Below are 27783 nucleotides of genomic sequence, written 5' to 3' on the forward strand. Positions count from 1 at the left end.
AAAAAAACAAATTGAAGCATAACAGAAAAGGTTCAGTCTTAAAATTGTGCCACATCCAAATCTTAATATTGAAATAGTCCTAAATTTAGGGGATTCTAGATATTTATTATGAAAAATAAATACAGCTACTTCTGGGTTTGGGGTTGTGTAGGGGTTTTATAGTATAAGGGCAAGGAAACCCTCATTCACCCCTTCAGAGAGCAGAAGTTTCCATTCACAGCAGAATGTTTATGGAGATCCATTACCGGAAATATATTTAAGAAGAAAATAGTTAAAAACTTGTTTCTACAGAAATTATCACACAAATACAAAATAATATATTTTATCAGTGTTCATTCATTCTCCATTAATTCTAGGTCTACGTCGTTAAATGTCTTGGCTTTTTTCTCCTGTAGCTATGTTGTTATTCCTATATGTTATATATAGCAGCAGTACCTACAATTCCATTGGGGAATTAACACTGCATTGTATTAAACGTGTCCAAGCAATTAGCTCAAAGCCTGTTTGTGTTCCAGGGAACTCATATTTCAGAATGGGGTGTGGAAAGGAAAAAATTTACAGTTGCACTGTCAGGCCCAGCTAATTCCTCAAACCAGCCAAGGAACAATGGTGAATACTAAACCATCCTCATACCCTAAATTAATATCCTAAAGAATTGGTGTCCATTAAAAACCTCTTGATGCATTTCTTTCTTACTGAAAATTCCTACCCATATACAAGTACTTTTGGATGTTGAAGGAATATCTTCAACATAGAAAATCCTTAAAGAAAAGAAAAAGGAATTTTCACCTCTCTATCTCTGGACTTTTGGAGTTCAAAAACTTTCAGAGAAGGAGGTGATTTGGTATTGTTCTGAGTCAAATTGCTCTGACTGAGGAAATGACGAGAAGGAAACTACTTCCCTGTCTCGGGAACCATGTGGTGTTCCAAGATAAGGCAAGCACTTACTAATTCGAGTCCAGAAGCAGGAAATGTGATACATCCATTTCCTTCCAGGCAAACAACACAGTTCTGTGGCAGCACAAAACCTTTGCTTCTATTGCAGAAATCTCAAAATTCAGAAAACTATTGCTCCTCTGTGGACGTACCGTTCTGTATTTGCTATTTGGATGTTATGGATAGGAACAGTACTTTTACTCCAGTCACATGGCCACCAAAGTTTTGGGGTAAGGATATTGATTTTTTTTTTCCAGAATATATTCCTAATGTAGATGCATATATTTGTTGTGGATTGCCTTAAAATGTACCTGTATATATTTTCAAGCTCAATCTTGGATGCAAAGAGTAATGAATAGGTTTTGTATTTCCTGCAGTGATAAGACTGTTTTCCAAATGTTTCTTTGACAAAGTTTTATCATGTTTTTAAATGAATGAAGACAGCAGAAGCTGCCAGGGCAAAATTGATTGTTTGTAAAAGCTCATTACTGAAGTCGGTTGAAAAGGTGTCCATTGACTTCAATCAATAGTCAGACCAGGTAGACATTCTCAACTGCTTAATGGATGTACCTACACAGCAGACATGATCTGTTTCATCTCTTGATGAAAATGGGGTAGCAAAGGCTAAATGTGTTCCAACATTTGGAATAAACTCTTATTCCTCCACAATGAAAAGTTATTTGTAATTTGTTGTGCCGCCTTATGGTGAGATTTTCCTTATTTTTACCTCAGTCTGTATTTTGTTTATTATCCATTATGGCTATTTTCTTTCATCCAAATCTGGGAACAGTTCATAAACTGAAATGTACAGTTTGAGGTGAAAGTATATGTTATACTGAAATTCATTCAGGGTAATTAGATTAATTGATTTGAACTTAAAGGATTCCATGCAATTGCTGTGGAAAATCTTTCCCTCCAAAGATTCCTTATGTTGCTTGCTACGTTTAATCTTAAGATTTATTAGCAATTAGCTTAGAATTAATTACATATCTGTTTTTCTCTATTGTATTATTGCTATTGAGCAATGATCCCTCCAGGAATCTGACCACTACTTAAAACTAAAAAATAATATGCATCAGCAAAATACTTCAGTTGCACAGATGTGCCACTGGAAAAGAGTGGAAAAAAACCCCCATACAAGTGGATGGAAAGAAGTCCCTTTCCTTTCTTGTCATGAGGAACAAGAATCTGTTGAATGCCATCTAGGCTTCCTGCAGTCATACATATATTTTCCTACTGAGAGACCACAAAAGAATCAATTTTTGTGTATTGGGCTAAAGAGTAGAGTACTGATACTCTTAGAGTAGAGTACTGATATTTATCAGTACTCTGTGAGCATCTAAATAGTAGAGTACTGATATTTATCTTTGATAAACACTTGCAGATTAACTGTGGAAAAATTAGAGTTATTACTGTTTCTGAGTTTTTTGTCTGGAGGTTGTCTGCTGGACTCTGAAGAACAACAATCTTTTTTTACCGTGAAGATGGATATAATTCTAAAATGGCTGTTTCAGAAAAAAAACTTGCTGCATTTGACAACACAGAGCAGGACACACCTTATCAGAGTTATTGCTGAAAGGGCCAGCACCTCCTTTCGTCCTCTTTGCTCACCTGGCCCGTCTGACACTGTACCCAGCCCTGATCACATCCCATTTGCTTAAGCTCTGACAGCAGATGAAGCTCAGAAAATTGATTTTTTGTGAAGAGCTTTCATGGTTCTTGAAAGGGAAGATGCCTCTCAGATTTTTCTTACTTTTCTGCTAGATTTTAGAGGAGTGAATATAATTTTCTCTTTATTTCCTGTAGGTACATCGTGTATGGTAGACTAGGAAAGGTGACTTTATAGTCTATGTTAGAAGATGATGACTGACATAAGCTCACTGTATGGAAACATCACTTAAAATGATAGAAGTGTGTTTCCTGATATCCTGGAGATACATGACTTGAGGTAAAAAAAAACAAACAAAACCAAACCTACACATAATAGATCTAAATAGCATTTAGTTCTTTATTAAATAAGAATGCAGTACTTCGAACTGAGTTTTTAGGACATGGCTTAAAGGCTGTTTTCTAAGCCATCCACCAATTAGTACTATGAATGTTACTACATTACCATTTTTTCTCCCTGTATGTGTGACTTCTCAGCATCTTCCATGGACTCAGCCAAAGTGTAAACTTCAGCATAGGCACAAAAGTTTGCTGAGAGGGACTAAGTTCGTGAGAAAAAAATCAGTGCTGTAAAAACAGTCAAAGCAACTGTTCATAATGATATTTAATCTCATGATTTTATAAACCATCTATGGTCTAACAACTGGTTCCCTATGCTGGAAAATATACAGGCATCCTGTTTTCTATAGCTGTCCAGTTTCCAGTGATAACTTCACACAATAGCTTCTTAAAACTGACTAAGAATTTTAGAACAATGAACAAATAAGCTGTTCTCTGCTTACTTATGTGTGAGCACATATAAATCATTTTACAGTTGCTCCAGACCAGTGCAAGCATGCCTTAAGCAAGCTGTGTAGAGAAAAACAAGATATAAACACCTCAGTATGAGTCATTCTGTGTGAGTTGTCTAAGTAGTCTGAACCCTTTTTCTCATGAAAAGATCTTAAAAAATGATAATATTTTAAAAAATCAGTACAAGCTGATTTTGCAAGTTCTGTTTACAATCAGTGCCAGACTGGAGAGTTAATAACTGTACTGCTTTGCTGTAGACCTTGCAGGAATTCTTCTTTGAATTCAGATGCCACCATCATAAATCTGCAGTATTTTTGGAATGCTAAATTATGCAGTGGAGGAAAACAAAGGAAGCAAAAAAGATGTTTTGCTGGCCTAAAATCACTTCTGCTAGGAAAAGAAAAATATCAAACTGTTCTTCTGTTTTAAATTAATGAGTTTATGATAGAACTCCTGGCCCTGTCAGCAAATGTCCTCTGTGTAATGTGTCATAAGCAAAAAATTTAGATCCTGACTCTCACTTGGCTAGGGCTTTTTCCTACTACAGATGTTTTGCAAAGTCTTTGTAGATATCCATGTCTGTTTCAGATATGTTGTCTGAGCTACTGCCAGGATGCAGGAACTCATTTCTATCAGGTGCCAGCTTCTGTGAAGCTTTGTAGCTGCTGCCCACCTCCTTTGCAGTGGGAATCCATGGTGTGGTACTTTGGAAGAGGTAACAAGAGAAGCAAGCACTTAAAGGCAGTCCCTGCTGAACTTCAGCACTGCTGATATCACATTGTAACTGTAGACAGAGAGTCTGGATTATATTTTTTATTACTAGTTTCAAAAGGAGGCTTAATAATAGCTGAGTGAGAAATTCAAGGTTTGATACCCATTCATCAACAAATAATCTCACTTTTTACTGTTTTAATATAGACTTTATTGAGTTCATTTTGATTTATAAGATAACAGCGGGAGCAAAGATGTTTCCACTTAAACCAGGAGTGCATTTCTTGTAATTCCTAAAAGCATTTTCAGTTGCACACAAGTAAATACAATAAATGTCTTCAAGGCAATCCTATTTCTTCAGCATAGATAGCAATATAATTTCAGATCAGGAAATTTAATTTAAATAGTACATTTGATCAATGTGACAATAGCAGAGAGAAAAAGTGCAAGCAGATTTTAATCAACATTAACTTAGATCCCTAGACTACCCTTCAGTCTAGTTTTACTCAAGTGTCTATTTAAAAATGCAACTTTAACATTTAATAACTTAAAAACATGAAGGACAATTTTTCTTTTCTTGAATCAGAATCCAGGGTGTTATTTGTTTGGTGTGTGGAAATAATGCCATATATCAGCTGGCTTCCAGCATTTTGAGATAGCAAACTGCTTGGCACACACTATAGGCATTATTGCTTGGCCTCATAAGCTACAAATGCACCCATGGTTTAAAATATATCAAGTTTTGCCTAGTCTCTCCCTCAACCCACTGGTCTTCTCCTCATTAAAATGTGTCTGTTTGTTTGAAAGAAGTCAGACCATGTGCACTGCTGAAGAAAATGGCATTAGGGATGAGCATATTCTAATGCCTCATGCTGTGTTTATCATGTTACTGGTGTAGCAGTAATGGTGGTTAAGGGTGTGCATCACTCCCTTTGTGCACTGGAGTAATACTTGTGAAGGGCAGCACTGGCACAATCAGTATTACAGCTGCTGGGCACTGCAAAGTCCAGCCTAGACAGCCATGGGACATGATTGCTCTTCTGGGATCCTTCATGCGTGGCATTCATGGCAGTGTTGAAGCATAAGCAAGAGATCCAGCCCTGTTCCTGCAGGTAGGAAAAGCAGCATTTGTGGTGACCTGTGTGGTGCAGCAGGTTAAACCTCTTGGCTTACACTTGGATGTCTGTGTCCGCCCATTTCCAGCAGAGCCACTGGCTGGTCTGCCCTCATTCCCTTTGCTCCTGTTCCCATACTGTGCACACTTTCCATTCATACTTTAGCAGCACCAAAAAGGCTCTGGGCCCTGCCCCAGCTGTCCTGCTGGAGATGTGCACACAGAAAGACTGCAGGCTGGAGCCAGCTGTGGAGCACCTGACAGCAGATGTGTCAGTGGGATCTTTTTACAGACCACTACTGTTCCTAGTCTGATGACTGAAAAAGACCAGTGTCTTTGAACCAGAGTCACACAGAGGGCTTTTATCCTGGCATTGCTAATAGGGCAGAGGATTTCAATAAGCTGACAATGCAACTCCCTTCCCGGCAGAAAGGAGGAAGTAAAGTTGTGACATAGAAACACTTGCAGATGATTTACACCACTGAAGATTTGCTCTTTGTAGAGAAAACCTTCAGGGTTGAACTGGAAAAAAGAGGGAGGAGAACAAAACAAAATTAGAGCTTTGGATTCAGGTGCTCTATCAACCTCAAGGCTGTATTTCCTGACTTGTTATTATTCTTCAATTCTCTTTTCTCCCTTTTCAAAATCACCCCAGTGTGTGCATTCATTCTTCCTGGTATTTTAATTCATGGCAATGAGCCAAAATAGAGCAAGGTCATTGAAGACACTGCATCACTGGAAGTTTTTCCTTACAGTTTGTCTTTTGTTTTGTCAGTTCTCTGTGATTTGGAAAAACCCCCAGTAATTTTAAAAGTGCAATCTTTGGCAGCATATCACACATCATAAAGAATTCATAGCACAAGGAATAAATTTTTTCCCAGGAGATAGAATCTCTTTCTGCAGAGTCTTTGGGTTAAATCACTAATGTCTACAAAAGTTTAGAAATGGGATGTGGAAAAATGAGCTTTTTCCTTTTGAAATTATCATGCTGGAGTCAGATGACTTCAGACTTTACAGGCTCCTGTGCTGGAAGCAGCCCCAATAGGAGAACAGAGACAGAGAGACAAAATGCTTTCTTTCAACCTCATCATGCAATCCTGTTGAGGTGTTTTAGGGAATAATTCCTTACAGCGCTTATCCAAAATAATAGGACTCCAAAATAATAGGTGCTCTTAGAAAACAGAGACCTAAAGTAAGGATAATGCCTTACAACTGGGGACAGTAAATGAAAATTGAATTCCAGTGATAACTGATATTGCCGATTTTTAATTTCTTTACCCTCATTGCATTTTAGCATTTAGTTAAAATGTTATACAAAAACCAGTTATGATTACCCAATAAGAATAAAAATGAAAAGCAAGTCAAATTCATTAATATATGGTGAATTGGAGGGAAAGGAGCAGAAAGATCTAAGGAAATGTTATCAGAGGAAGGAATGAACCATATTGATCTGGTGAAGTCAGACATATCTGAAGGAATATATCTGAGTTCTTTGGTCAGGAGCCTGTACTAAAACCTTTCCTGTGTGACAGCCAGCCATATAATATATATGCAAAATGCATCTGAATCTGCAGCTCCCCATCTGGCATACACTGACACTATCTACAGCAACCACTCTCCTGCTCAGATTTCCCAGAGGGCTTTATCAAGCACTGTTTTAGCAAGTCTACTTAACACTAGAATCTCAGAGTTTGAATTCTACCTCATCAGGGTTACCGATCCACAGCTCAGGACTTTCAGCTTGGGATTTTAGCTCATGGTCTATGATATTAAGGGGCTCAAATAATCGAACAGACATTGAGCAGTGTCCGTAAGTTGATATGGAGTTATGGAGTTGATATGAGAGTTAATTGTGAACAAACATTTCTTCTGAATCCTCACCTACTTTTTACAATCAAATAAATAGCTCATACTTCCAGATTTGCTATTACAAATTTTCTGGAGTCATAGTTCTTTATTGCTTGCCCAACCTTTCACTGACTAAGATTTTTTCCTTTACTCATTCAAGATGGAGCCTTTAAAAAAGGCAAAAATTTTATTACTCAAACTACCTTTCCATACTCTTATGTCTTCTAATAACAAGTAGCAGTTTATCTTGCATTCTTATTTCAAAGCCAAGTACATCTACTGATGGTAGAATAAGACCTTGTTTTGAAGAGTGTATAATCTAAATGCCTTCCTCATTGTTTTATTCTAGTATCAGTCAGTGGCATGTGAATTTGGGCAACCCCATGGAGAAGTAGTCTAACATAAAACAGTAAATAATAAGGAGGGATTTCCTAGTTTAGTCAGAAAACTCTGAGAATTCACTATATGAAATGGCCAGGAAAACTGGCTGAAAAATACAGCCTTTTTTCTTAGCCCAGGAGATGTTGGTCAGATGGACTAATTAGACCAAAATTTCCTTAAAGTATATGCAAAAATGTGTGATTGGTATGAGTGCATACTACAAGGTCTAGTGCAGACAGAAGTAGGGAATGCCTATACACCTTTGTGTCAGTCTTGTGTGGACAGACCATGTCCTTGGGACTGCAGATTTCCAATTCTGTCAAATAAGACACCTGGAAGCATACCTGGCTTAGTGGATGTGTAGCTGTGTTGAGTAAAGGCAATGGTGACATAAAGCTTTCTCACACTCCTCCTATGAGAAATTTTTATCAACTTCAAAATGTATGCAGACTCCTGAGCCAAGGTTCTTAACATGGAGTAAAATACCTTTATTCTTCCCAAATTCACTGAGAAATTGAATTGTCTTATTTTCCTACAGGCAAATTGAACTTAGAATAAGCTGGATTCCCTTTAATAAGTTTTTGGAAATAGGCATAGTGGAAGACAGATTTTTGGTTGGGTTTCTGGTAGAGAAGATGGTATCAGATAGAATGGATAGAATATTTCAGGTCCCTATTTGAAAATCAGAGATCCTTTCCCAGTGCTTCTTCATAAGAATGTTCTCAAGAGAAAAATTATGAGGTAAAATATGACACATGATTAGATAGAAAGGCATCTCTGGCTTTGCAAAGGCTTCCTGTAAACACACTGATTATTTCAAGTAGATTTAGCTGAGAAGCAGATGTACAACACAGATATAAAATATGATGCATTTAAACAACACTATGAAAGACAGTGAGATCTTTATTTTAATTTTTAATCCTTGAAATGTTTCCCTTCTTATTACCAGATTTAAATCTAGAGGACCTTCCTGCTCCTCAGTGAAATGCTACATGATGCCATAAATTTAATAGTGAAGCCATATTTCCAGGTTTACCTTGAATGAGTAACCTTGTTCAATTGATGAAGAACAATAGCAGTATCCCTGCACACTAAATTTGCAGAAATCAGGACTATGAAAATCCCATACATCTCAGCAGAGTTTTTAGAATAGGGGCCAGTTTTGCTTTTGTTACAAATGTCACACACTGGGACATCAGAAAGACCCTGAGAACACAGGTTAACACCAGTAAAATTCAGCTTCACCTATATAAGAACTAAGACAGCCTTTCCCCCCCCGCCCCCCGTCTTGGAAAGGGCTGTAGGATTGTGCATCCTCACAGGCCCAGCAGCATCAGAGTAACTTTTGCTGCATGGCTTCCAGAGCTAAAGATATTTCAGTTGCTTTCTTTTCCACTTCAGATGAGATACTGATCTGCATGACAATCCTGTGATAGAGATATAGAAAATATCACATAAGTAAATCACATATCAAGTGATCAAGTAGTCTGAAGCTGATTTAAGTATGCCACATAATTGGAACAGAAAACATGGTTGCCAGAAAACTTCTAGGGCAAGTGAGACCCACACACACACCACCTTTCCTCTGCTTGAATCTCTTAAGATCTCTACAAGGAAGACTTTATTGTCCTATCTATCAGGTCAACTTCACCAGAAGATCTTCCCCTTTCCACTTCCCCTGAGCTGACTTGGGATGTGTCACAAGGCAGCGGCAGAGCAGCCTGGGCCAGTGACTCAAAGAGGACACAGCAGTCACATAAATAGTGATGATACTGAGAGCAATGGCAACAAGGGTGTGGAAGATAAAAAACAGCATGTGATGGTGAGGAGTTACCAATGGCAGCAACTGCATTTGAACATCAGCTCTGCAGTGCCAGCATGACAGAAATGAATCTTATTCTTTTGTAACACTCAAGGTCCCTGGCTCCTCATCTGAAGTCCGCCAGAAATATTTTCATATAAAAAAGAAATAAATCCATGATCCATTATGTAATTAAAAATGAAGACATTGCTCATCTTCCCCTTCTCAGCTTCAAGATGTCCCATGTTCCTGTTCCCCCCAGCTGTGTTTGGGAAGAGCTGATCTGTATGCAACTTCTCACTTAGACTTCTCCTGCACATGGTGGTACTGTTTGTTGGAGTGGCCGTGCTGTTTTGCTTCAGAAACATATACTGTCTTCTGAAGGGCAAGAATTATCAAACTATCCCAAATTTATTATCATTCTGTGTATTTTTATATTAGGTAAAAGATTTGATGAACACATGAAAGTTTTGGCTTCTGTTACTGAAGTGAAGGGGACAATAACAATAGTCAGATATTGAGAAAGTCTGACTGAGAGAGGCTTAGACCGAAAAAGTTAATATGTAAATGCATTCCAAGATCTTATATGCAAGCCTGTCAGAGAGATAAAAGTAGATACTAATGAGGAACTTGTTTTTTTCTTTGCCCTTATTCTGGCAAGCCCAAAGAAAAGAATATTATTACTGTAGTTGGATGAAAGCAGCAAACTATGTCACGAAGAGAAGAGACCGGTCTTATTCTTGCATTCTGTCTATTCGGAGCATGATTTCTTCCTGGTATATAAATTATTCTTTTAAAGTGAGTCTGTCATCCTCAGGCTGTGTTTTGTGGCATCCCAATTACTGCTTTTCTGCTTTACCCACCCCACTATGCAGCCATTGATTTATCAAATGCTTTGCCATCTTTAGCAGGAAGGATACAAACCTGAGGTAGTACAAAGAAAAGGAAAAGGTTTTTCAGAGTATTATTTAAATAATAATCAAGCACACAGCATGCACACATTTTAGCAATTACACCTACATTATTGACTGATTATATGGTGCTGCTTGTTGTTACATGAGCTGCCAGAAGCATCATTCTTTACCCACCAAATGCAGAAATCTGGTCTGTAGGAAACAAAGTCTATTTCTTCTTTCATGCACTACACCAGGAAATGTTTTGGAATGTGAAAGTGTCACAAACCAAAGCAACTTAGGGCTCTGTGTTCTCCCCAGGACAAATGCCCTGAGGCTGCATGGTCACCTGCTAGAGCTTGAGAGTGTTCATACTCACAATTGCTGGTCAGCACACTGTGGGTGCCATGGTTCTGCTTCAGTTCTTCTTGCAGAACTTATTGAAGGAAAATGCTCTGTATTTATACACAATTTCCCATTTTACCCTTGTAATTCATTTTAAACAGGAGTTAAATAAGTTTATAATATTTGTTAAAACCTTTGTGAGCCATATGACTGGCTGTGTGTGGTACCATCTCCCTTATACAGAAGATTAATCTGAAGCATGGAGGAGGAATGAAATGTCCAAAATCAAAAAATAGGAGCACAAGGCAAAATCAAGGCTCAAGACTGAATCTTTTTCTTACTAAGATTATTTTCATTTAATAGCCATTTCCTTTTTTCTGGAAAAAAATAAAAGAAAATTTTAAAATAGTCAGAGAAGACTATCAACATTTATCAACAATGTAATTTTCCCCTGCTTCTCAAGGAGGAAGTTTCACTTATACAAAAATGTACTTATTCTGATTTTGAAATGTATTGTGCTTATTGTACTGAATTTGCACCAAGCAAACAGAAACTATTCTTCTAACACAATTTATTCCCTCCTACTTGAAGAGGCAGGAAATACATTAATTTGATTTTCACATATTGAAGATGAGACAATTGTATTTTAAGATTTATCTGTTAAATGACCACAACGAAAATTCCATCAACAATACAAATATATACAGCATTGTTATAAAATAACATCTGGGAAATTTTCAGCAAAATAAATGGGGAAGAGAAAAAAAATAGATGGTTTAATATAACATATAAACTTCTTTGGGATCTGACAAATGCTTGCTGAAGGAAAGATCCATGGCAGTTTCTGTTTCTCACCAGAGGACTCTGCCTTGCTTCTCCGGCACCTTATTTGCAGGAGAAAATTAATTCCCTATTTCAGACATTTGCTTTCACAATCCAGCATCCTAACACACACTTATGACATGTTTCACCATTTGAGTGACATTTGTTAATTTTAAACTTTTTGCTTTTAAAAATTATGTTACATCAAAACCATCTCTCTGCTATCTAGGGTAATGGAAGATGAATCAACTCAGCAAACACGTGACTTCTGTGGGAAGTGCATAAGTTATGCAGGCACAATATAAACAAAGAAGGAAGCCATTGATGGCTCTGTTAATTGAAAAGTGTATGAATCTGAGGGCAAGCAGGACCTGGGCCAGCCTGGTACCAATACAGCGTCTCAGACACTACTGGCTCATATGAGACAAGCACAACATCCCACTTCATACTTTCTCCAGCCTGGATCAAGAAGAGTTGACTAAATCTTTTTGTCCTGGGTCAAGAAGAGTTGACTAATACTTCTGATCAGTGATCCATTCATTTAGAAATTATGTCAGCATTTCTTATCTTCTGGTTGCACAGATTTTTTATGACTGCTACCTCATTGGATCTCTTAGCCCACACTGATATAGATGTTCATAGAAATATTTGGTGCACTCTCTCAAACAGATTGATGTTCACCCAGAAAGTACTAGGATAAAGAAAGAACAGGTTTTGAACCTCAGGTAAATAACTGAAGAGTACAGTACTATCACATATAAACATACTTCTGTGTTCTCAAAATGCTCACTATTACAACTCTTTCCAGAGGAAGACGTGCATCAGGAGATTTTTTTGCATTTCTGGTTGTAGGTCAGGTATTACTGTAGTGAAAAAAAAATGTAGATCACTATTCCTGCTCCTTGAATACTTATTTATTGGATACTTCAGAAAAGTATTCAGCAAGTTCACAAACAGCTCTTCCTTCTATTCTTTGACTTTGTACATCTTTTTAAATTTTCACCTGAAGAAGGTCCTTGTTTTAGCAATCTCAAAAAATAATGAGATTGTAAATAGAGCAGTAAGCAGTATTTTTAATAATGTCTATTTCTGAACAAGAAATGCAGAAGTCAGCTGTCAGCAGAACACACTGTGGAAGTATTTCAAAGGCAGTATGTTATGAGTGAGAAAGGACTCTCTTGGAGAAACGTCACAATTTTGAGCCTCAGTAAATTTCTTTCAACTTCTGCCAAGACACCATGCTGCACATTTCATTAATTCTATCTATGTTAATCATAGAATCATAGAATGGTTTGGCTTGGAAGGGAATTTAAAGATCATCTAGTTCCAAGTTGTCTGCCATAGGAAGGGTTACCTTCCAATATTTTGCTAAATACATGGTGTGTATTCAAAAGGGAGAGTAAGAGCTATGGAACTGTAAAGGGGAGATTGCTCCTCTCCTGGGAAACAGGGAAACAGATGAGCAGGTTGCAGGGGGAGAGGGAGAGAGATTGCACTGCCAAAAGCAAGGAGCAGAAACAAGGTCTTGCCTCAGGTGACAGAAAGGGACTCTTGAGCCTCACAGGGACATGAGCAGAGCTTTCAGCACTACTGCCAGCACTGCCTTGGGAGCCACTCTGTAGAGGATGCACTGGGAAGGCTGAAATGTCACCCTTCTTTTCTAGTGTAGCTAGTGTCTCCAGGCACTCAGAGTGTGCTTTCTTACTCTGAATCTTTTGAAATATTCTTTATATTCTTATAAGACTTGGACTTCCAGTATAATTCCTGGCTTTTGTGGGTTCTTAAAGTAAGAGCGAGCTCCACCTGAAGCTGTATCTGGATCAGGGACTGACTAAAGAATTACTATGGTGGGAATGAGGATGTTTTCTATATATTCCTCACATTCTTCCCAATAACATCTTCAAACACTTGTGTTATGTTCCACCTCTGGATGTCTTCAGTTTTCTTAAATCTAGGCTACATATTTCAGTATTTCATCCTTAATTTTAAAAGTTTTAGAAAATTCTGATTAATTTTAAGGTCTGTCCATATATGAGATTCCTTATTCTCAGGTGTAAATTATTTTAATCAATTAAGTAATAAGTATAATGCCATATTGTTCTGTATCAGACTGTGATTTAGTGTTTGATTTAGGTTTATAAAGAGGCCCTATAGCTTAGCTGTGCTTTTGTGAGGTGGGTAAGAAGTCTGGCCAGAGGATTGCTTGCTGCATATGCGGAAATGATCAAACTCTATTACTGCTTTTGTTATGCATTAGGAATCACAATGAAACCACATAGTAACAAAGTACGCCTGAAGGAATCTTTGCTTTGTTTTACATAGTTGTGCCAAAGGCATTAAATTAAACAGGCTGACATCTCTATCTTAGATGTTTCCTTCTGATTTTTACAATTACTCTTTATTTGTCATTCCATTAAAAATCAACTGCCAGTAATATCAAGGGGAACATCATTAATTCTGAGTTGGTTTGTGGGATATTGAGATGGCATATTCCACTCCTCTGGCTTTTTATCACAATGAATTATATTAGTAATCAAAGCAAATGTACTCTGGTCCATGAAGATCATTCTGGATATAACTGTGGATGTCAAGAAATATAAATTTAAAAACAGACTTAGCCTTATGCTCCTCCCTGATTGCAGATATTTGCATCAAGGTACAAAACTGTGCAAGCTTTACATCTTTAAAATTCTGAACACTTTTGCTATGCCTTGGTTTACTTCACTTTCAAAGCCTCTGCAAAATGCTAGCACTAAGTGTTTGTGGTGATGCAATTCAGAATTTTTCTGGTTTTTGAGGTACTAAGAAAATCTCTGTAATCTTCCATTGGAATGTTTTTCAATAGCTTTTTCTGGCTCCCTGTTTTACCAGAATGAAGGTGGTTTCTGTATAGTTTCGATTCCAGCATCAGTTTCCAACAGAGGGCAATCTTGTTCCTAGATAGGTTCCTCATTTGTGACGTTAACCCTCTGATGAACAACCAGCCCCTCTGCATTTCAAAAGGAGCATTGATCCAAAAGCATGGACTACCTTTTTTTTTTTTTTCTTTTTTAAACTTGTCATTTAATTAATAACTTTTGATGCTTCTGGAGCCCATTTTCTTAACCTGATTGATGAAAATCTTAGAAACTGCACAAAGTTATGTCAGTGTGGACCTTGAGCTGTCATTTGTTGTACCTTCTGTTTTCAAGACAGGTTTAACAGGATTGACTGATGTTGCTTTTTAAAATCTTTACTGGGGATGGATGCACTACATGCCTGGATAACCTATGCTAGTTCTTACCTGTTCTCATAGCTAGAAACAGATTTTTAATTTCCTTTGCTTTATTTTAAACTCAACACTTCTTATTTTATCTGCTGTGGACATGAAAAAGCCTGTTATTAGGTGAAGTGGGAGAATTACTCTCTGTTGCTGTTAATCTTGCAGTAGCACAGGCTGAATAAAACACCCCTTTAGCAAGTTTGTGTCTGAATGCAGAGCTCTGATATTTCTGGCAGCAACTCTATCTCACTTATTAGTTCTTATGCCTGCACAGTCTGCTTTTCTTTTGGCTAATTTTCCCCTACAGATTCTGTTTTCTGGACATCACAACTACCCGAACCAATTTGTGCTGCAGCCTGTCCCTCAGTCATCTTACAAGAGTCATGTGTGAAGTTTCTTGAAGTTTTTCCATGACTAAGATCACAGCTGGCTGATATTACGCAGCAACTGATTCATCCACCCAACTGAATCATGGGCTGCCTACAAATGATTAATGAGAGGCTGTTTTGGTAACACAATTAGTGGCAATTGGGAAGATAGTAATATCAACACTTGTCAGATATAAAGAAATTGCTTTTTTGAGCTCAGCATGACAACAGTAGCACAGGAGTTGGCTACTGATACTAGCCCCAGCTTTAAAATTATTTCTTGGAGCTGGTAGAACCAGCATAAAATTTCAAGTATTGCTACTTATTTCAAGCCTTCTGTGGTGGGAAGAAGTAGTGGCTCTTTGGGCCCCAGGTGTACTTCATTTCCCAACTCGTTGCCTGGGATACATGAGGATGGGTAGCTGTAGCCTGTCCAGATTAGAGCTGTACATTTGCTATTGTTGAGGAATCCACTCAGTGCAGGTAGCTTGGGGTGCAGCTGCAGGAACAGCTGCAGGCTGTGTTCTGGGGGGCAGGAGGCTGAGCCCAAGGCAGGAGCCTGTGACCTGCTGACCCTTTGCATAAAAAATGGGCCCAGGGACCTGTGACCCTGCCACAGGATTGGACTTGGACTCTTTGAGACAGTAGGAGCCAAGCACCCCAGATTTTCCCACCCTTAGACTATGAGGGCATAGAAGCCTAGAGTTTCCTTTGTTCTGGGTTCCCTCTTGGAGGCTGTTATTTTGTTATTGCATCTTGATCAAATGATTTTTAGGATCTAGAGTTCTGAGACTCTGCTGTGGGACACCAGGGGTTGAGCTGGTAAGGAAACCTGGTCTGATTGTGTGGGTCAGGGGGTGTAGCTGTGAAAGGGTTTCTGTCCCAGCTCTGGTGGTGTGAGTGTCACTGCCGGAGTGGCTCCTGGTTGCTCAGACAAGAAGGTGTCCTTAACACTGGAGCTGTGAGGAAGTTGCTGTGAGTTTGTTCAAGCTCTAAAGAACCCTGGCTGGTCCAGTCTGGTTTTGCACAGAAGAGGCTCTGTTATGATCCTCTGCTAATGACAGCTGAACTTCGCTTGAAACCTGGCACTCCTCAAAAATAGTGTCTGAACCATTGATACTGTCAGGTTAATAGCTTTGTAAAATGTGGACTGCAATTCATGCTTTAGTACACTAGCTGGTGCTCTATACTAAGCTGTGCAATGGATGAATGAGGTATGAATTCCCCTCCTGGTCTGCATGTGTTTTATACCTGCTTTTGCCACCGAGCTTTCATTTTGGGAAAAGAAAATCTCGGTAAAAAAAAGGCTGAGCTGATTTTTTGATATTTGAAATCAAACCCTCTACTAGTTACCAAGACTTTTCAGCTTTGGGGCAAGGCAAGCTGAAGTTGCTGGTGCAAATGTGTGTGCATGTAGGGAGAGGAATGCTTACCAACTTAAACAAGTTTTGAGGAGCTGGCATATGACATCACATAAAGGAGAGAGAGCTAGCAAAAAGAGTCTTTTCCATTTCTCTTTCCCTTGCATTCAGTACTTTCTCCTATCTTCCTCCACCCTACCCTGGTTCATGCTCTGAGATGCTCTCATTGGGGGGGCTGCTTACATGATTTTGAAAGGTACTATTCTCTCACTATGGCCAGCTGTAAAGTTTTCCAAAGTATATATTTGTGAGCATGGGGGAAGGAAGATCCTGTGTCCACCTTAATTTTACACCTTGGGGAACTTACCATAACGGTATAGGAAATATACAGCTCCCAAGGATTTCCTGAGGTCAAGGAACAAAGTCCTATTGCAGCTCATTGCAGCCAGAGCTGAGGGCAAGAGAGAGATTCTGTGGGAAAATGAATCCCCAACACAAATGTGTTTTGAATTCAAAGGGATGGCTGATGTGGTCCATAAAATGAAAGAAAAGGAAATTCACAGAAGTAAAAGTTGCCCTGGTATGTCTGCAAGAATCCTGCAAGCCTACATGATAGAAGTAGGAGACTCTGTCACAAAAATCAAATCTATTTTATGAAGATTTTGGGTATTTCAGAGACTGAAATAGGTAGGGATTTTGTTGCTATTTTTCAGTGAGGTAAACCCAAAGAGAGGAAGAAGAGAACATAGTACACTTCTGACAAGACTTACTGATTGGTATGAGCCACCTTTGGTTGATTCTGCTTCAGGTGCCCTGGCCAGATGGGAAAAAAATTTTCAGGGCCCAGTCCTAGGAAAAACATCTTATCAGCCAGTCTATCATCACATGTTACTAATGTGATGTTTAAATTGTGTCTAAATTTCTCCAGTGTAGATTCTGTCAAGAGATGAGCACTTGCCAGGAGTTATCAATTTGATAGGATATATGCTATCCCTTAATATATATAGTTCATGGAAAGTTATGAAATTTTTAAAGAAAGCTTCAATGACCAAGAAAAGGTTTTGCACAGCAGATGCAATAATCCCCTGCACAAACCTGTAGTACCACATTTCCATAACACTGCATGCAGAAACTAGAGATGAGGAAACAGAGAGACTTCAGAAGAAATTGCCTGATCTGGATAGATGTTGGGTTGACAAATGTGCTGACTTAATGTTCACATCTGGGGGTAACATTAAGAAGTTATGGGTGTTACTGTGGGTTCTGAAATGCCAACCTTTTTTGTATCATCATTTGGAAGTCCCACAGATAGAAAAGTAAAGTGGCTAAGATATCCAATTGCTTTTTTACCTTAGCCTTTCATTTCTGACTTTGTACCTCAAAGTCTGTCCTGCATTGTTGTTAAAAGCCTTTGTTCTTCACCTCAGCTGGTGTTACAGGTGAGAGTGGAGAATTGACTGAGGTGAGTTATCAAATCTTTTCTGTTGTGGCACAATCAAATAAAGCAGGCAGTGTGAGCAGCCTGAAAACATCCAGATCAAAAACATATTTAGGGGACTGGGCCCTGGGTAGTTGTTGTTATTAGCAGCATCCCTAACTTATCCCCAGATCTTTCTTTTTACTGTTTTCCTTAAAAGCAGAGGACAGAATGACAGGCACAGCTCTCAGGAAACCGTAAGTTATTACAATGGCCCCTTGGGAGACACTTTGTATCAGTGTCATCCTGACTCCCCCCGAAGGCTAGCTCTGCTCTGGCACTGCCCAGATTAAGGAAGAGAAAAACAATTTGGTGAAGGCCAGATGTTCCACTCAAAATCCTAGGTGCAGCAAGTCCCACTCTGTCTTTGATCTTTTTCTCTGTTTGATAATATTTTCTCCAATGTACCTCAGGGCTGTGATTGTTGGACATTCTAAAGAGGAAATCAATGGGCATAGATTTACAATTCCACAATATAAGGTTTTAGAACAGATTTACATTTCTGTGAAATTCATCCTCTGCAGGGAGTAAGCAAAGAACAAGTTTCACCCAATAGTGACCCACTGTTCCAACTGAAGTCAGTGAGATTTTGGGAAGAGAAAAAATGAAATGTCTGTAACCAATGGGTCTAGTGATATTTCTGTAATAAGAACCAAGGGGGTTAAATGTAGGTCCAAACGGAAAAGAGAACATATGGAGTCCTGGCAACTGAAATAGTCAGTGTGAACCCAGCTGTGCTTCATCAGGGAATAATTTGACCCTTGATTTTTCCATCATATATGGAGATAGAGAAATAAAAGAACTAACCAAGTTAAAGAAAATGACGGCATTATCCAAAGGGATAATTGTCTGTGCTGTACCTCCAGCACAGGGGAACAGCACGTGGGAAGGACTGAAGAGCTGCACTCAATACTTTTGTCAATTCCCTTCTCTGCTTTTAACAGTGTGAGACTCTGGTTAGATTGTGCAGGTGGTGCAAATCATGACTCAAGGGATACAGGGACAAATCCTCACCATGGTGCAACCCTAGAGCCAGGTACACTTGTGCTGCTTGCTGTGCTTCTGCTTATGCTGGAGGCTGCTGAGCCCCGTGGAGATCCCCTTTGCCAGCTGAGAGCCCAAAGAGTTGCAGGGATATCCATTGGCAGCACAGAGCCCTGTGCCTGGGGGATTCCTTGGCAGCCTCAAGTACAACCAACTAGCATTTGAGCTGAAGTGCAGAAGAAATGAGCACAAGAAAGGATTATTTCTTGCTCCCATAGCCATGCAGGGACAGCAGTAGTGCGTGGGAAGTGCTGTCTTCAGGACTCCCCCTGGGGTTTATTCAACTGGAGGTCACCAAGTCCTGGCTCTCCCTTCCCACCTTTGGGAGTATGAGTAGGAACTTGCAGTAACAGAATGTATTCAATCTATTAAAATGGCATAATAAGCTATTCCTGACCAAAAGGGGCACAGTAAGTCCTGCTGTGTCTCTAAAGATGTTTTATAAAGGGCAGAATCACACTGAGCTTGTGAGAAGAAGGCTGCTGATAAGTGATCTGATCTGAAGCCAAGAGTTGCAGTGCAGGATGCTGCTTGTGGGTTCTTGTAGAAAGCAGACAGGGCAGTCACCCTTTGTCTTTAGTGTGTCCAGTCAAAAGTTTTTGAGTTGTAGAAATTAGAGCTTAAAGAAAATTTGTCTTTTAGAGTCAAGTCTGATCTGTCTTGGAAGGAAAGGACACCAAAGTTCTCCTGAGAGGGAGCAGCCCCCTGAAACCATATCCAATGCATTATCCTTGCCAGTCTTTATTTGAAAAGGATAATGTTATAAGCCTACCTGAAAGCAGAGGTTACAGGCCAGGAACAGTAGGATTGTGAGTCTTCCAAGTATGAATCACAGCACAAGCAATTTTTCCCTGAAGGGAGAAGAGTAAGAAGGTAGATAAGGAAGATAATAATGACTGCTTCTTAAAGTGCAATTAACTAATAAACATGTACATTTCTTCTACTGGAAGCAAAGATAATGCTTCTTTCCGCTTTCCTGAAGTGTCTTGTCCTAAGTTAAGGGCTGACTTAAAACAAAAAAATCTGTTCCAGGGTGCCAGTACTGAGGTGCCTCTGTCTGCAAATCAGTCCTGCCTGGCACCTCTCCTCCCTCTTCATGGTGTGCTGGCTGCTCTCCATAGCCATCAGTCAGGCTGCTCATTCTCCTTGCATCTTCAGCACCTGCTTTAGCCAAGTCCCACAACTCAGATGCACTGTCATTATTATAGGGCTTGGAAATGACTGTACAGCACCATAAATTCAGAGGAAACTCTTTAGTGGCTGCTAGAAAATTCTGAGCCTAGTCTCAGCTTGCATTTTCTGGCCTCTAATGTGTGCATCCCAGTCCTGGAGTTAATACCTTCTGTCTGGCACAGTGTTATTGGGCCTGCTGTTCAGTATGCTCTAGGAGTTACTCACCTTCCTCTATCTAATGAACACATTTTGCTTTCTCACAAAAATGCTTCACAGATATGAGACAACAGTACAGACAGAAAAAACATGTTTCAAGGTGTCCCATGGATATTTTTTTGCTTATCCCCTCTTTGCTCCACCAGTTGTCAACATAGTGTTCCTTCTTGTTTTAGATCCAAACCCTTCTTGAATTTTGAGAGGATCTATAAAGGTTTTGCATTTATTTCAGGCCTTATCCAGGATTACAAGTATATCTCTGGACTTTTTACAACAGCAATAATGCTGGTGCTCAGTTGCAAACCGAGTGAAGTTTTCTGAAGTAACTGTCCTCTTCTTAGAAATATACAAAGAAAAATCACATCTCTCCATCCTGTGAGACCATGTGCAAGAGAAAAAAATCCTAGCCATTGGTTTTGTTTTTCTTTTTGTTCTTTTTCAGATCTTGTAGGCTTTAAAAACATTTCTAAAAGAGCTAGAAATTGACTTTTCTTAATGGCAGATTAATCCATCTTTAAATTGGTCATTGGGGATAGGAAATATTCAAGACACTTAGTATTACAAATGGTTATCTCTGACCAAAATTATTTAGGATATAGTCATTTACATTAATTACTGTGAGGATTTAAACTATCTGTTGCTCAGCAGTAAAAGGCTGGGAAGTGTTCTCATGTTGTAATAAATACAGAGCTTACTCCACTAAGAGCATGGCAGAGGGTACATCACTGTTTTAATAGGTGAGTTTGCAAACACATACACACAGACCATAAAGGTCTATAACCAGAAGGACAAGTCTGAATAAATCCACACCTCCTACTGCCCAGAGAAGGAAATACTTGGCAGTTTTATAACACTTGGAGCTGGTGAGTGGCTGATTCTGGGAAAGGCTAAAGAGTTTCCTTGCCTTGGTACAAAAACTGATATTAAATATACGTTTTTGAATTTCCTTGTTTTAATTTTCTGGATGTTGTTGAATTATGGAAAGTAAATAAGTAACCAATAAAAAAACCAAAACAACCCCCAAAACCAAAACAAAACACCGAAAAAACCCCAAACCCCACAAAACACCCAAATACTGTGTAGTAAGAGAACCTTCAATTGTTGTGTTTGTATTGTGAAGTTCATGTGTTACTAAGACCTAAGGGCCATTTCATCTTTTTAGGAGGCTGGCATTTTAAATTAACTTCCTTGCAGGAATATCGTTCAGAGTTGCTTCAATAACTTTGAGATTAATTTTTGCTGTATTTCAGAGCAGATAACAATAGCCTTCACAGTGTCCATGGTGATTGGACTGGTGATTGGAGGGATCATCTGGGCATTTTTCACCTGCCTGTCCCGTCGCAGAGCTAGCGCCCACATCTCCCAGGGGAGCCCCTCATCCTTCAGCCGTCGGTCCAGACCCTCCTCCCATGGCCACACTGCCAGCAGGACTGGATTTTACCGCAACAGCAGCTGTGAACGTCGGAGCAACCTCAGCCTGGCCAGCCTCACCTTCCAGCGGCAAGCCTCCTTGGAGCAGGCCAACTCCTTCCCCAGGAAGTCCAGCTTCCGCGCATCCACCTTCCACCCTTTTCTGCAGTGTCCTCCCCTGCCTGTGGAGACGAACAGTCAGCTGATCACCCTCACTCCCACAAACACCACCACAACCCTTGTGGCAAGCACCACCAACAGCTTGACTCGACCTGAATTCCACTGGTCTAACAACAACCTCCGCATCTGCCACTCCACGCAAACCCCACCTCCCGCCTATGAAACCATCATAAAAGCTTTCCCAGAATCCTGAGCTTCAGCCTCCTGCAAACACATAGATACATCTTAGGTGGAACCACAATTATCTGAACAATTTTCTGTGCATGATGATCTCTGAGAAGTCTCTATCTGCAGCTGCAGAGGGGACATACTTTGCCAAGAGGCATGTAGAAGTGATTTCATGGAGCCCAGCATCCCACCGTCTGAGAGATCACTTGTCTTTGCCCTGCTGGCTTTTATTTACTGCTCTGCTGTATGCTTGCATATTTATAGTGTTGTATCTTTAATTGCAGCTATTGTCTCTTTATTTTAGAGGGAAAAATGCTGCCACATAAAACCAAAATCATTTCTTGAAGAAACAGATAATACTAGAGATTACTGATATACACAGCACATCAATGCAAATGTCACTGTTCCTTTTTTTGTTTTAAGAAGTTTTGATTTCACATGTTTTTGTTACATTTTCAGAGCACTCCTGTTACCCACTTTCTTGCTATAACCCCAGAAGAGCTTCAGTCTGAGGAACCTTAGATGCAGACCTCATAGAGGATGCAGTCCTGGCTACTGTAGACATCCTGTTCTGTTGATTGCAAAGATCTGATCTGAAAAGACCCATATTAGGGATGCTTGTTTCAAATTCCCCACAGTGTGGGAAAAAAAATTGTGAAGTATATATAGCTTAATGAACAAAGTTTTGAACAACATACTAAATGCATGATAACAATTATAAAGACTTTTCTGTCTGCAGCCAGCAGAACAGGTAGTCATGTTTTAATACCCAGTGAGGCTGTATGGGCAGAGCTCCTCATGTTTCATTTTTCTAGCTCTGGCTATCCAGATAAGCAGTATGAATGACAACTATTTTTTAATTAAGTTTCCTGATTTCCTATGGGGTTAGTCATTTCCTTATTTCAAATGTTTTTTTCTCAAATTGTACCAATGTTTAATTCTTTCTTTTATTCATTGAAATCCTGTCTTTCACTAAAACAAGATTTCAGACATCTGTGGCTGAATACAGGGATTGTATAATGAATTGGGATATGAAGATAAAGATGAAGTATTTAGTTGAGACTTACATGTATTCTTGACTTTTATATGTGTGTCATGTCAAGCTAACCCCTGGCTTAGTAGAGACTAATTGCAGTGATATGACAAATGTTCAGGATTTGGAAATAACAGAGACAAATGGGTCTTACCCAAATTAAGTCTTATTGTATGAGTTTCCTGTTAAATTTTTTCAAATTAAGGGTGAAGAATTTCCACAAGTAGAGGAGCTGCCACACTCCACACTGCAAATGCAAATATGCCTGTTGTTTCTAAAAGGCTTGGGCAATACCAACCTCAGGACTCCTGATTCTGAGGGGGCTTCTGTAGGGAGAACAAGTTCTTGACTCTCTTCTGGGAGAGACAAAAATTCAGCAGCTTTTGAGAATGGGCAAAATGCTTAACATCTCCCAGATTTTCCAGGCTTTTGGAGACTGGCAGCATGCATCCCTTTGCTGAGGTCAACATCCTTTGGGAAACACTGGCATTGATCTCTGATCTGCAGTATTCCAGCCCAATATCCACCCATTCACAAATAATGCTAAAAACATTGAGCTTCAAGCAATACTTACTGTAAACAACAAGTATTCCTTATTGTAAAGGCAAATTATTTTGCATACTATTTACTGACTGGATTTCATTGTTTTAGTGTGCAGCACATCTGGAGAGATGTATGTCATTGCTAGAAGAACAACCATTTACAGAGTTTACAGAGCATTTCACTATGCACACTATGGTTCTAGCACACCCAAAACTTGCTGATAAGATTGTAACACTGCATTTGGCTGATCACAGGCTACAAACTTAAAATAGCAGTCCTCTGAAGAAAGAGAGAAAGAAAGAAATTTATGCTTTTTCATTCATTAATAATTTTTTTTACATTTAGAGATTTTCATTGCATGCAAAAATATGTTCAAAGCGTCCTTCTTATAGAATAGGTGATGCAGCCTATTCTAACCAGCCTACAAAAAGTAGAATTCAAGCATGCTCCTTTTGTTTAGTGGGTTTTATGGACTGTGGAAGAGACAACTTACCCTACCAGCTGTGTACCCAGCATGCACCCAGCTGGCCAAAACTGCTTGTTCCTTGAGAGTGAAATCATTTTAAATGAGTAAATTTTTACTTCTGGATTGTAAGTGCACGTTACATTACAGTAGAATTTTCCACAGCACAATTATTACTTGTATTATACTGTATTTAGTAAACATTGTAAAGAGGGAAGCTTAAATGCACTGTATATTTTTTTCCTCCTGAAATCTGCACTGTATATCGAAACATTTCTTATGTGCCCTGGACTAGGGAGACTAAAAAAACACGTTTGGTGCATAGCCAATATGACTGTCAGAAGCCTAAAACTTGTTTTCACATCTGAAAGAAATGTTTTGCAAGCATTCAGGAAGCTTCGGAATGTGGAATAAAGTTAGATGCTATAATCTCAAGCTCATGTTTTTTCTTAATGATGAATATGGTGATTTGCATAAAAGATCCTTTAAAGGGAAGAGTATTATCTTTAATTATGCAAGCTGATACAGTTAGAAATGTGAATGAGGACTCCCTCCTTCCTTTGCTTCTGTGGGGAAACACCCCAAAACTGAAGATGTTTTTTGAAGTCAGGGTCAGAATTTGCCCTATGAGAACAGCTTCAATGGATTACAAGTGAGAAGGTCTCTCACAAGTAACAGTGCTTACAGGTTTTAAATCCGCTGCTTTTTAAGTGCTTCGGCTTCAATTCACATTGTGTTTGAGCAAATGCTTGCTTTAAGCAAAAGGGCAATCACTATAAGGTTCATGCTTAAATGGACTCATGCACATTTTATTGCATTAGGACCAAAGCACACTGCACAGGACCAACCCCCAAATTAACACTGGGATTCAGGAATCATTGTGTGTTTGATATGCAAAAAATATTATATTTGCTTGATGAAAGAATCTTTTATTTCAATTTAAAATACTAGAAAGATGAGCTGAATTAAAACAGCATGTTACTGCAGATTTCAAGATTTCAGAGCATTCACAAGCATGAATTGAACTTGACAATTATTTTGCATGTAATACAAATAAAATGGTGCTACCAGAATCACATAGGGACTGATAGGCAGAACTTTGATCAACATCCAGATATCCTGACACCTTGTTCTGAGTAACCAGAACTACTTCTCCTCCTCATGAAGAGAAATGCTATCCTGTTATTGTCCATGTCCACAAAAAGTCACTCCAGTTATGGGTTCATACAGAAGGCAGGACTTGACAGCTCTTTGTCAGAGAATATTTATGTTCCATCTTATTTATAAAAGTAGCTCATGCTATATTCCTTGACCTTGCATCACTGAAGAGCTGATGACCACCTCTTTGGACAGCTGCTGATGACCATACTGTAACACTCTAAACATGCAGTATTTTTGCCAAATCACATTTGTTCACTTGTAATTTATCATGAAGCTTTTGAATCATCTCAAAATCCATTCTTAAGTATACACTGAAAACTATGCTCACTGGAAATATCCTCTCAGAGGTGAAATGACACATGCCAGATCCCTGACCTATAAGCATTTGATAAAATTAGGTGATATCTATGATGCAGTACAGCTTCTGGAACAAAAAAAAAAGAGAAAGAAAACACTAATTGGAAATTTACCTCTGCAAGTCCAGAGCAGACTAAAGAAGAAGGCATTGATATAACTTCAAAATACTGAGAACAATATTTTAGAAACTACACTTACAAAGTCTTAAAACTCAAGGAAAATATCTGTACCTTTTTGTATTCATTTGGGTCTCTTAATAAAAGCGAGTTTTTAAAGGGATTGAGTATTTGGAGTTCCTTTAAGATTTTGTTTTGATATTTAGCTTTCTGAATGCCAAAAAGGATGACAGGATCCTAATCTCTTTTTCAATCTAATATTAATATTGGCTACATCTCAGTATTTTTCAACTAGCTGGACTAGAGACTTCTGAGAAAACTACTGCAGCACTCAATAGGTGAACCACTGCTGGCAGCAGCTCTTTTTGAAGCATACAAAGCAACAGTCTCACACTGTAGCAGCAGCAACACCAGTGACTCCACTACAGATCTCTGGCCTCACTGCCAGGTGGGGTCTGTGCCTTATTCCATGCTTTTGCCCTCAAACAGTTTGCAGGTTAAGGGAACAACTCTGGAGGATTCTGGTTTGTGAGTCTTGTTTCTGCTTTTGACTTCTGTGAAAGCTTTTGGCTTCCATCAGGTTTCTGACGACACTGGTGCATGACTGTGGCAACGCCTGATGGGCATGAACTGGATTGAGGAGCTATTTCAGTGAACATGTTTCCTGTCTGCATTCCCGGAGACATTCTGCATCAGAGACATGTTTTCATCTATTTAGCAGCAGAATCAAGTGATTGTGTGCTGAGGGCTGTGAAGGAGCAGTTGCCCTATTTTAGAGCAAGGAGTTCTTTTAAACAAGAGTAGCTTAATCATGAAAGGGATTACGCACAGTGATGGGACTGAGATAGCAGGAAATTGGATTTGCTGATTTAGGACATAACTGTCTGATGTGCCTATGACTAGGAGCAGTATGGAAAGGCACTGGAATGCAAAATAATTCCTGTCTAGTTCATGTGGGACCTGCATCCATATAAATCCACTTTATTTTATAGCAGCATGTTGATGTATATGAAGGAAGGATGATGCTGCTCTCTTGTTCCAACTTAAGAAGAGCACAAACCACAGCTGGCAGTGATATGCATTTCTTTGACATGTATGGAGAAGTTGCTGATGATTAATAGCACATTGAAATCAGATGAATCTCCTAGACTGATCAGTTAATGCTTGAGTACATGGAGAGGCAAGCAGGAGTCCCTGTGCCCTGTTCCCATACTGTATATCCGGGTGATCTTCTAAAGTTGTTGGGTTTCTTTAATAAAAGGGAAGAATTCCCTTTAAACCATTTCTAGACAGACTGTAGATTTTCTTTTCTTCTTTAGTGCTTCTCCATTTAGTTCCAGAGTATCTATCTGTGGATAAGTATGAAGATAAAAATACACAATCTTCACTTTATCCCATTCTTTTGTTGTTCTGCCAGAACAACAAAACAGATTTTCTTATATAGAAAATCACTTTGAGGAATTGATTGGTTTGTGTGTGATAAGCTCTCTAGAACTAGTTTGCCAGCATCAAAGCACGGATCTTTTTTTCTTTTTTTTCCCCTAATCCCTTGGGCAAATGTCATGGAAAGATACAGACACCTTTTTGTCATTACTGAGTGGCAGACAACATTTAGAAAAATTTTGAATTGCCTTGCAAAATTCTCATAACTCCACAATGCACTAAGTCATGATGAAGATATTTTTGGATCATTTTGGGTAATATAAAACTTACTTCTATAAAAATTCCTGCATGCACAAGAACACATTTTTGGGTACTTGTATATACACTAAATTAAATCTTTCAAAGCTTCTAAATGCTTCTAGGCATTGAATCACTTCTGACAAGGAAACTGAACATTAACTACATTTCCACATCATGTAATCATGTTTGAAATGTATTAGATAAAAAAAAAATTAAACTGTCTCTGAGACACCAAAGTTAAGCATTTTCAAATTTTTATCTCTTTCACCAATACATGGAACCTGCTCTAGGGCAGAGATTTTCCCAATAAAACCAAAAATATATAGGAGAGAAATAAGAACACTGTGAAAGCTCAGTGTAGATTGACAGGATTCAACTAATCCAAATGCATTGGAGAATGGCAGATTTACCATGACTTCACAAAATAAGGGAAGTGTGAGTGTGTTTGATGTCCTGA

General features: G+C 38.9%; 1 protein-coding gene across 1 annotated transcript; it reads left to right on the forward strand.

The window, feature by feature from the left end:
• The first annotated feature begins 916 nt into the window (after positions 1 to 916).
• MYCT1 (MYC target 1) lies at positions 917 to 25806 on the forward strand. The gene is made up of 2 exons (XM_054630015.2): positions 917 to 1166; positions 21463 to 25806. The coding sequence occupies exons 1-2, from the start codon at positions 917 to 919 to the stop codon at positions 21993 to 21995; spliced, it is 783 nt and encodes a 260-aa protein (XP_054485990.2). The 3' UTR covers positions 21996 to 25806.
• Positions 25807 to 27783: the final 1977 nt, after the last annotated feature.

Source organism: Agelaius phoeniceus, chromosome 3 (genome assembly GCF_051311805.1).
Source record: "Agelaius phoeniceus isolate bAgePho1 chromosome 3, bAgePho1.hap1, whole genome shotgun sequence".
Taxonomy (NCBI): domain Eukaryota; kingdom Metazoa; phylum Chordata; class Aves; order Passeriformes; family Icteridae; genus Agelaius; species Agelaius phoeniceus.

What these genes read in the sequence shown, in the direction of transcription:
- MYCT1 (XM_054630015.2), top strand. Translation starts at nt 917, where the DNA reads ATGTGGTGTTCCAAGATAAGGCAAGCACTTACTAATTCGAGTCCAGAA. An exon ending in ATGGCCACCAAAGTTTTGGG is followed by an intron (nt 1,167 to 21,462) that starts GTAAGGATATTG and finishes GCTGTATTTCAG; the next exon opens with AGCAGATAACAATAGCCTTC.